This window comes from Solanum lycopersicum, chromosome 7 (assembly GCF_036512215.1).
Source record: "Solanum lycopersicum chromosome 7, SLM_r2.1".
NCBI lineage: Eukaryota > Viridiplantae > Streptophyta > Magnoliopsida > Solanales > Solanaceae > Solanum > Solanum lycopersicum.
Genome location: NC_090806.1, coordinates 67840469 through 67851194, shown reverse-complemented (window position 1 = coordinate 67851194; position 10726 = coordinate 67840469). Strand labels below are relative to the sequence as shown.

Genomic DNA, 10726 nt, shown 5'->3' with positions numbered 1-10726 from the left:
GAAAAATGTTTCGCGGCTAACTGATTTCCCAACCGATATATATATATATATATATATATATATATATATATATAGTAATGAAGAAATCAAGTAGAAATAACGAAGATGTAGCAACAAGAAACTAAATACTATGATAACTGAAGCAAAGGGGACAATAAATACTAATAGAATTGAAGGATAAGATAATAAGAGAGTAACAATAATTATATTGATCAAGAAAACTAAACAATACTAAATTATCTACTATCATAATCATATCAGTAAATTTTAAATGCACATGTCCAATAATTTTTTGGTCTACATTCACCTCTATTAAGACCCACCGTATAAAGCCTATCACACCTTCCCATTGAGGCATTTTGTTACAGCTTCCCTTCATATGTCTGAACCATCTTAGTCATGTCTCTCTCATTTTGTCTATGATTGAGATTACTTTTATATTATTTCAAAATTTATTCGTTCGTAATCCTATACTTCTTAGTATGCCCGCATTTTTATCTTAAAATCCTTATTTACACTATTTTCATCTTCTGAATGTACGAGTTCTTAACTGATTATACACCATCCGATACAACATAGTTGGTCTAATAATCACTTTACAAAACTTACCTTTATCGACATTCTCTTATACTATCATTCAAGACACTACTAGATACAAGAGTCCAAAGTCTAAAGGGTGAAAAATGTTAACAAAAATTTCAAAACATTATATGATTTTTTTAAAAACCAAAACGGCAAAATCGCTGCCATAGCAGCGATTTGTTAAATTTGATTATTTTTTTTTAAAAAAAACTTAAACAAATCGCTCCCAAAGGAGCGATTTTCAAAATAAATTTCTTTTTTTTTATAACTTTTTTTAGTATTTCGCTGCTTATGCAGCGACTTAAGTTTAAATTATTATTTTTTAATTTTTTGCTTCTCTTTTTTATAAAAAAGTTTAAATTAAAAAAAATTAAAATCAAATCGCTGCCAAGGCAGCAATTTTTAATCAAATTTATTTATTTATTTTTAAAAATCAAATCGCTAAAATTTTTTTGATTTAAAATCGCTGCCTTGACAACGATTTGATTTTAAATCATAAATAAAATTTCTTAATTAAAATCGCTGCCCTGGCAGCTATTTGATTTAAAAAAATAAAAAAAATGTTTTGATTTATTTTTATTAAAAAAGAAGCAAATAATAATAGTAAAAAAAAATTAAACTTAAGTCGCTGCCTTAGCAACGACATATTAAAAAAAAAATTAAAAAAAACTATTTTGAAAATCGCTCCTTTGGAAAGCGATTTTGTTTAATTTTTTTTTTTAAAAAAAATGAAATTCAACAAATCGTTGCTATAGCAGCGATTTTGCTTTTTCCCAGTGGACAAAATCGCTAGTTCATGAACGATTTTTCCGTTTTGAATAAAAAGAAGTTTCATATACCGTTTTTAAATTTTTGTTAACATTTTTCATCCTTTAGGCTTCGAACTCCTAGATAAAAGCCTCTATTTTCATGTATCACACGCTAATCTAATGTGTTACATGATTATATCATTGTCAATTCCTAATTTCTTGGTTTATTGATATAAGATTCATAAAACTTCTTTTAGAGATAATTTGTCTATCATTTTAATGTTCATATTTATCTTGTGAGTAAAGCTATTAAATTTACATTTGAAGTACTCTATTTTAGTCATATTGAATCTAAACCTTTTGTACTTTAAAAACGATTAATTTTTGTCTATTTCTCATCAGTGCATGTATACTTTGTGTCATTTGCAAATAGAATATGCCATGATGCCTTCTTTTAGATATGTAAAACATCAATTAGGCATGAGCATTAAAAAAACTTAATGCTTCAATTTTGATATTATAATATTTGGTATATATTTTTTTAAAATTTTGATATTCCATATTTATAAAAATAAATAAATATTAAGATCATATTGATATCACCTGAATTACTTATTTTCTGAAGAATTTAATTATCTCTTCGCCTAAACCTTCATTGTTGTATGCAAACAACATTAGTGGAATACTCTAACAGTCAATCTCGTGTTACATGCTCGTATGAAGCATGTTGAGCTTGATTATCACTTGAAATGAAAAAAAGTTATACAAGGAGCTATATGATGATCAATTTTATTCTTTGCTTACAATAAATCGTTGACATTTTTATTAAACTTTTTTTCAAAATTTAATATTAAATTGAGTATTAATGTTCGTCTCACAACCAATCTAACCTAATAAGAGGAGTGTAAAACCACCTCATTAGAATTAGACTCAACACACATCCTTAGCAATTAGAATTTATATAGTCTCTATTAATTTTTTAATTTTTTTATAAACTCTCACTATATCAACTTGTGAGACATGAGTTTTACCAATAAATCAACAAAGAACAACTTGTTTCAATTGTAATATTATTCAAGTATGATATAATTGAGATATTTTTTAAAAAAAGTTGAAATGAAAATTTTCTAAAAAATTATCGATATTAATAATGTTTAATGAGAGGATTGTAAGTTACCGCCATGTACTTTAGAGACGATTTTGAGTTCATGTCTAAATTTGAGGTAAAAATAAATCTTAGATACTATTGATGTTTGTGTTGGAGAACTATACTGTTCAATCATCCATTTAATGAACGATTTTAGAGTTTGTTCAAATCTGAAGGATTTTTTGAATTTTTTAATAATCTTCAATCTAAAAGATGTTCGTGTAGGAGGACTATAATTATTCTATCATATATTTAACGAACGATTTTAAATTTTTCTACAAACTTAAAGGACTAATTTGTACTTTTTTAAAAAATGATCGACGATACTGATAATTTTCGTGTAGAAGGACTATAAGTGTTCTATTATATATTTATGGGACTATAAGTGTTCTTTTGTATATTTGAGGAAAAACTATGAGTTCACGTCCAAACTTGAGAGATTATTTTGAGTCTTATAACATTTTTTGATATCATCAAGGTTTATGTCGAAGGACTGTAGTTGTTATATCGTATACTTAATGATTGATTTTAAATTTTTCTTCAAACTTAAAGGACTATTTTGTATGTCCTAATAATATTCGATAACAATGAGGTTCGTGTAGGAGGATTATAATTGTTCTATGTATATTTAATGGACGATTTAAAGTTCTTTAAACTTAAAGGACTATTTTGTATTTCCTAATAATATTTGGTACCAACGAGGTCCATGTAAGAGGACTATAATTGTTCTATCGTATTTTTAATGGGCGATTTTAATTTTTTCTTCAAAGTTAAGGGATTATTTTGTATTTTCTAATAATCTTCAATACCAAAGATGTTCATGTAAGATGACTATAATTGTTCTATCATATATTTAACGAGGGATTTTTAATTTTTACTTCAAACTTAAGGGACTATTTTGTGTTTCTTAATAATATTCGATGCCAACAAAGTTAATGTAAGAGGACCACAATTGTTCTATCATATATTTAACAGGTGATTTTGAATACTTCTTCAAACTTATTGGACTATTTTGTAATTTCCAATACTTTTCGATACCAACAAGGTTCATTTAGAGGGACCATAATTGTTCTATCCAATATTTAACAAACAATTTAAAACTTTTCTTCAAACGTCGGTGACTATTTTGTAATTTTCAATACTTTTCGATACCAACAAAGTTTGGTTAGAGGGACCATAAATGTTCTATGCAATATTTAGCAAACAATTTAAAAAAAATTAAAACTTGAGGGGCTATTTTATATTTTTCAATACTTTTCGATACCAACAAGGTTCATGTAAGAGGACTATAATTGTTCTATCTTATATATAATGGACATTTTTTTAATTTTCTTTCAAAATTAAGGGATTATTTTGTATTTCCTAATAATGTTCGATATCAACGAGGTTCGAATAGGAGGAGTATAATTGTTTCATCGTATATTTAACGGGCAATTTTGATTTTTTTTATCAAACTAAAGGGACTATTTTGTATTTTTAAATAGTTTTCGATATCCACGAGGTTGGTTTAGGAGGACTATAATTGTTCTATCCAATATTTAACAAACAATTTAAAACTTTTCTTAAAACTCCAGGGACTATTTTATATTTTCCAAATACTTTTCGATACCCACGAGATTCTAGAAGTAGGACTACATTTGTTCTATCACATACTTAACGTGCAGTTTCAACTTTTTCATTAAAGTTAAAGGACTATTTTTGTATTTACTTACAGTCTTCGATATGAACGAGGCTTGTTCAAAAGGACTGTAACTGTCTTATCCTATATTTAATGAGCGTTTTTTTTATGTTTCTCAAACGTAATGGATCTTTTTGTAATTTTTTTCACTAATCTCGTTCAAAACAAAGTAAAAATAGATTAAAGTTAATTATTTTTGAATAGTTGAGGGATGATAATTGTAATTAAGAAATAAATGAAAGTAAATAATGACAAAAATGTATTAGCCACGTTGCAGTTAAGTCCAGGAAATATACACAGGAAAAACAAACCAGTGAGTTCATAGTTTTTCTTCATAAGAGCAAAAAACATGTGTTAATGCTTCAGTTTTTTTTGAGGAAATCAACTATTTCTCTCTCAATTTTTCATTTGCAATTCTTCATCAAGCTCAATTTGGGTTAGTTTTTCTGCTTCTTTTGATGGTTTTAATCGGAATTTTCAGTTTTTCTTTTTGCTTAGAAGTGTTTTTTTTTGGTCGGTTACAATTTTTTTTTTGTTGCTAATTAATCTTTGTGGAAGTGCAGCATTTGGTTAGAAGAAGAAAAATTTTGTGGGGTTTTGTTGGAGTTCATTTTTATGATCATTGATCATCGTTTACATTTTATATCTAACTTGAATTTAGGGCTTTTTGTTTGTTTTTTGTAGGTGTTTCAAGTTGTTGTGAAGTTTTTTGTGAAATGTAAAGTTCAGTTTTTATGAATGAATTGCATTTGTTGAAGTTTTAAGTTCAGTTTTTATGAATGAATTGCATTTGTTGAAGTTTTTTATATCAGTTGCATGTTGATTCTCACTGAAAAAATGTTAAAGATTGTTTTTTTTTTTAATGTTTATGTTTAGTGTTTGTGTGTGTTCATTTTGGAATTAACTTAAATGGGGATATAGAAGAGTGTTTTTTTTCAAAATGGGGATGTTCTTGATTGTTTTGGAACGAAATAAAGGTGAAAACATCTTCAAAGTATTTTTTAATATATATATATTTTTTTCTTTATGTCTATAACTAGTTTTTGTGTATATTCATTTTAGAATTTACTTAAATGTGGATACTAAAAGAATGATTTTTCAAAATGGGATGATCTTGATTGTTTTGGAAAGAAAAAAAAAAGGTGAAAAGTTTGAAGGTTTTAAATTTGTTTACTAAGTGTTTTGTTTGAATGAAAAATGGTGGACGAAAACACTTGGTGGTTTCGTCGTATCTGTCTGAGCATTGGTAAGATTAATCACTTGTGTTTGTGGGAGGTAGGAGGTAACTGGCGAAACAATCGAGGTTTGTGCAAGCTGGATTGAACACCACTGTTTATAAGAAGAAAAAAAATCAAGTTCTTGCTTGATCAAAAAAGGGAAATGAAAATGAAAAAAAAAAGAGAAGGGATTTTGAGAGTAAACCCTACTTAATTTGGGAGTGAAGATTTTGCGCATTTTTTTCTTGACTTACAGTTGTTGAATTTTACTTGGAACTTTGAACGGTGTTTGATCAGTGTATGTATTTTTTTTCTAGTTTTTGAGGTTATGTCTTATAAAGAAAAGGTTTACGAAGTTGTTTTGCCTTGGTTAACCTCAGTCATCAGGGTTTGTTGAATTTATAAAGTACTGGTTTAAAATTCAAGTCTGTGTTCTTGTTACGATTGTTTATAGCCATTTCCCCTAGGAACCTAGCTTCCTATTCTGCTTGACTTTTCTAAAGCTTTTTGTTCTTTGAGCTAACAAGGAAAGAAAAGCAAATCTTCGTTCAGCTAGCTGAACTCCGTGATAACAGTTTTAGCTAAAAGTCACTCTGTGTGGACTACTACAACTAGCTCAACAGCGTGATACAAGTTCTTTATCTAGTATATCTCATATTGAGTCTGATGACTTTGAGTTTTTAAAAATCTTGATATCAATCCATGAATGATGGAACACACCTTATGTGGATGCTACTTGTTCTGACCTTTTTCTACTCGTGTAGTTTTTACTAGCCGTTTGACATAACGTCTTAACCTGTAAGGGAAATCAGATAACTTTTGGTACCTGATAGTTAACTCTATACTACCCAATTTTTCTTCTTCTTGTCACTTATACAATCATTTATACTAAGTTTCGTATCCGCTCAATGATCATTCCTTTTTTCTTTGCTTGAGCTCATCACTGTCATGTGGACTTTGTAGACTTCAAGTCTTTGGTTTTTGACTGGCTAAGGGAGTAAAGGTGGCCTTTTTACAACTGTGAGTTGTGAAGGTTTATCTAGGTTGTCAATTTTGTCACAACTTCTTTTCTGAAAGACAATCAAATGAACGAAGGGTACTCTTTCATGTTTGCAATTATCTAGTCCATTAGGAGGTTTCAACGAAGGAGGTCTTGTCACGTTAACATGTATTTAGGGGAGGAGTTATTTCCCTTATTTAATCATGTTTCCTATATCCATTTTTACTGTTTTCCTTATTAAAGTACATTGCAGTAGTGTGTAAGACAGATTTCTTGACAATAGTGGATGCATGAATTGCTTCTACTTATCGTCTCTGTTGTCTGTTTAAGAATGGTATGAGTCGTAATAGTAGCTTGCTGTCTATTCACGTGCCATATTCGCTTCGTCTTATTCCTGCTTCTCTTTCTGCATGGTTTGGTTACTCTTTACCTTATGTAACAACTGCATATCAAGAAAACAATTTATACTCGGGTTCTATTGTTGCATGGTGTATGTCTATGATGGTTTGTGTTACGTAAGTAAACTTCTGAATTTAAGAGGATACCCCTAGAACTTTTGAATGGGATCATGGTAACTTTGAAGTGTGCTTTTTGAGATGAATGCCAGTGAACATTGACATATTAGCATTGAACTTTTAAGTTTAAATAAATCGGAATCATATCAGCTGGCAGATACTGAATGCATGTGATTTCTTAGTTAATGCATGTATTGGCATGTAGTTTTGCATGACTGTTTATTCTTCTCTGACCAGATATTATCCACAAGATTGTACTCGAATCATGGGGGAAAGGAATACGCCCCACAGTAATCACTTCATGACTTTGGGAGCAGATCAGCAGAGTCAAGCGTATATTTATCCAGAGCCTTGTATGATGCATGGGAGCTTTACAGCTTTTCCGCATCCAAACGTTAACACCACTGTGCCAGCTCCAGGAAGCCTTGGTAATTTCTATGTGCCTCATCTACCAGGCCATCAAGAGGGTGCTCTAGTTTATGGGAGGCCACCGGCCAATGGGATTCAACAGTGGCACTATATTACCAATGTTGGCGCAGCATTTGCACCACCAGCAAATTACTTTTACCCTTATGTGGCAGCTCCAGCTGCATTGAGGACTTCTCCAGTTCCAGCAAATCATGGGTTACGTGATGGGCTTCCAGTCTCAGGCACTCAGGGCAGCACAGGAAATAACGCAGATAACTTAGGTAGGAACGATCCTCGTATGGACAGTACCAGAGAGTCATCTAAGCAAAGGGATGTTGCAGGCAACTCTGGAAATCTTCAACATCATTCTGCTCTGGCAGGGCCTAGTACTTCCGCTGCTCCCGTCATCACAACAGCAAATGAGTCTGATGTTTCCTCGAATGATTCTGTATCACGCGAGCATGGAGGGAGTGACTCAACACCATTCCTTGAAAATGGTACTGCATCTGCAACTATGGATTTGCCAGTTCCAGCAAATCATGGGTTACGTGTTGGGCTTCCAGTCTCAGGCACTACAGATGATTCTGTCTCACGCGAGCATGGAGGGAGTGACTCAGCACCACTCCTTGGAAATGGTGCTACGTCTGCAACTATGGATTTGCCTGTTCCAGCAAATCATGTGTTAAGTGATGGCCTTCCAGTCTCAGGCACTACAAATGATTCTGTTTCACGCGAGCATGGAGTGAGTGACTCAGCACCACCCCTTGGAAATGGTGTTACTTCAGCAACTATGGATTTTCCCGTTCCAGCAAATCATGTGTTACGTGATGGGCTTCCAGTCTCAGGCACTACAGATGATTCTGTATCACGCGAGTCTGGAGGGAGTGACTCAGCACCACTCCTTCAAAATGGTGCTATGTCTGCAACTATGGATTTGCCTGTTCCAGCAAATCATGGGTTACGTGATGGGCTTCCAGTCTCAGGCACTACAGATGATTCTGTATCTCGTGCGCATGTAGTGAGTGGCTCAGCACTGCTCCTTGAAAATGGAGTACAGAGAAGTGGGAGCAGATCTGCTAGTGGTCCAGATACTGTATTGCAAAATAACAATAATCATCTGCTTCAAGGAAACTATGTAGGCCAAGCCTATCAGTTTCCTGGCAATCCTTGGCTGAACATGCCTTCCAGTAGCAGCGGCAGTACAGCTCCATCTTGGGCCTGGAGTCAGGCTGCTCCTATAACCTATCCGCCCGGTAACTACTCTTCTAGTTTTAATTTACATTTATGACTTTTGAGTGTCTATTTAGCTTAGTTAATCTTTTTGTTCTTCTAAATTTTGTTTTCTTACGAGCTATTAGCGTGCTGCCAAGTTGAGCAATGCATATGTCAGCTGTCCTTTCTTCTTACAAATTTAAAAGTGACAATCCACTTGAACCACATCTTATTCTTTCCTATTGCATCTTCACATTTTATGTGGCATACGTCTCCTTTTTTCCATGTTTATTACCTAATGGTTATTTCATTTCATTTTCTAACAATCCAGGAAAGCCTTGGTTTTTCTCTTTCGTCAAATTATCAACAGCAATTTGTGATCTTTATTCTAAGTGTCGGAATAACATATTAACTGACTGTATCTTTCTTCTGCTTCTTTCTATATACTTTAGTTGGTGCCGGAGGCTATGTGATAGGTGCTGGAAACATGGCTATGCAAGGTTATCAAATACCTTCCAGCAACGGGGGTTTGACTGGTTTCATGTATCCACCCATTCCTCAAGGATCACAGCAGTACCATCCTCATCTGTCACCTAACATGCAAAGTATGGCAGGCCACACAGTGAGCACCTATGCTCAGATGACAGCATCTCCAGGCAGACAACTACAACTTACTTCGTCCAATATGGGACCCTTGCTTCCGTCTAACTTTAGAATGTACAGACCTCATCAAAGGGAACTCACGATCCGTGGAACAAATGCTAGCCACCACAACCTCCGTACTGTAAGAGTTTTGCCACAAGATGGAAAATTTGTTGCATTATAATAGTTCTTTCTTGTTATCTTTATTGTAGTGCAGTTTCATGCAGTTGAAGTAATGGGATTGGATTTTGTATCTCTTTCTTTGTGATTTTACTAGGGAGTGTCAATGCTGGGTGTTCCAAGATTTCGTGGAGTGGCTATTGTTGATCAGCACAGAGATATGCGATTGGACGTGGATCGCATGTCCTATGAGGTAAGTGCAATTGTAGGTTATTTCATATTTGCATGCTCGATATTTTCAGCAAATTTACCCTTTAATATCAAATATCTATCCAGGAGCTTCTTGCATTGGGGGAGCGAATTGGCAATGTGACACTTGGTTTGTCCGAGGACATCATCGCTGCCAATTTGAAAACGAGAATATTTTTATCTACCGAGACTCCTACCCCTCTGGAAAATGTTGCATCTGATGAAGACCAGAAAACTGTCTGTGTTATATGCCAGGTATTACTCCTTCGCTGAGTTACACTCTACGCAATGTTTATATTTCCATTTTCTTCCCAAGTCTTAAATTCATCAAAACATTGTCATGAATCCTTATAAGGTTTCCTTATCACACACAATCTCACCTCAGCCTCTATTTCATTGTCTTGAATCCTTTACACGCGTTATTGCAGTCTGACTACAAGGATGGGGAGAAGATAGGGATTCTGAATTGTGGTCATGAGTACCACGAAGAGTGTGTTCAGAAATGGCTAGCTGTGAAGAACAGCTGCGCGATCTGCAAATCAAAAGCCTTGTCAACTGAGAAGAAGGACAAGGAGGTGGTGACTACAGGTGGTGACTGATGTTTTTCGTTTAATATTTAAACCTCCGAGATGTGGAGCTGTTGCTGAAACTGTATTATAAACTTGTATATACTTTGCTTAGCAGTCCATCTCTCGAAAACATTTAGCTGTTGAACCTTAAAACCTTAAATCTGTAAGACATTAAGTTGTACAGATTTGTACTTCTTGTTCCATCTTTGCATGTTTGTTGTATCTATCTATGTGTTCTGGTTATATCTTGTGTTGCAGGAGGAATATAGGTTGTACATCAACCTCAACTTAACGGTACGTAGTCTTACCCCTACCTTGTGAATGAATGTTTGATAGATTATTTCTGATAGATCCTCCTCGGCTCTTGTAGTTTATATAGTAATGAAGTAGCCATTATTGAAGTAGAAAGTAGGTCAAGTTTCTAAAATCAACTATTCTTTTTTTAAAAAAAATTGGTAAGAAGTTGTTTGTGTTTGGTTAAATTAATTTTAAAATTACTTTTGAATAGCAATTAGGTTTTGGCGATATTTTCCCTAATGCTTCTAAAGTTTATTTTGCTCTCTACATAAGCATTTATTTCCATTCAAAAGTTTGATCAAACACTGTATTTTTTCTAAAATAAGCATTTTGAAAAGTGA

General features: G+C 33.1%; 1 protein-coding gene across 1 annotated transcript; it reads left to right on the top strand.

Annotated features, from left to right (window-relative positions):
- The first annotated feature begins 4455 nt into the window (after nt 1–4455).
- Nucleotides 4456–10333, top strand: LOC101248221 (probable E3 ubiquitin-protein ligase ZFP1). Its single transcript, XM_010326078.4, has 6 exons — nt 4456–4592; nt 7126–8549; nt 8961–9292; nt 9428–9523; nt 9607–9774; nt 9948–10333. The coding sequence occupies exons 2-6, from the start codon at nt 7154–7156 to the stop codon at nt 10116–10118; spliced, it is 2163 nt and encodes a 720-aa protein (XP_010324380.1). The 5' UTR covers nt 4456–4592; nt 7126–7153; the 3' UTR covers nt 10119–10333.
- Nucleotides 10334–10726: the final 393 nt, after the last annotated feature.

Bases quoted from the DNA above. Each gene is read 5' to 3' on its own strand.
- LOC101248221 (XM_010326078.4), top strand. From the start codon at position 7,154: ATGGGGGAAAGGAATACGCCCCACAGTAATCACTTCATGACTTTGGGA. The intron at 9,524-9,606 runs GTAAGTGCAATT...ATATCTATCCAG, and splicing joins TGGATCGCATGTCCTATGAG to GAGCTTCTTGCATTGGGGGA. The intron at 9,775-9,947 runs GTATTACTCCTT...GCGTTATTGCAG, and splicing joins CTGTCTGTGTTATATGCCAG to TCTGACTACAAGGATGGGGA.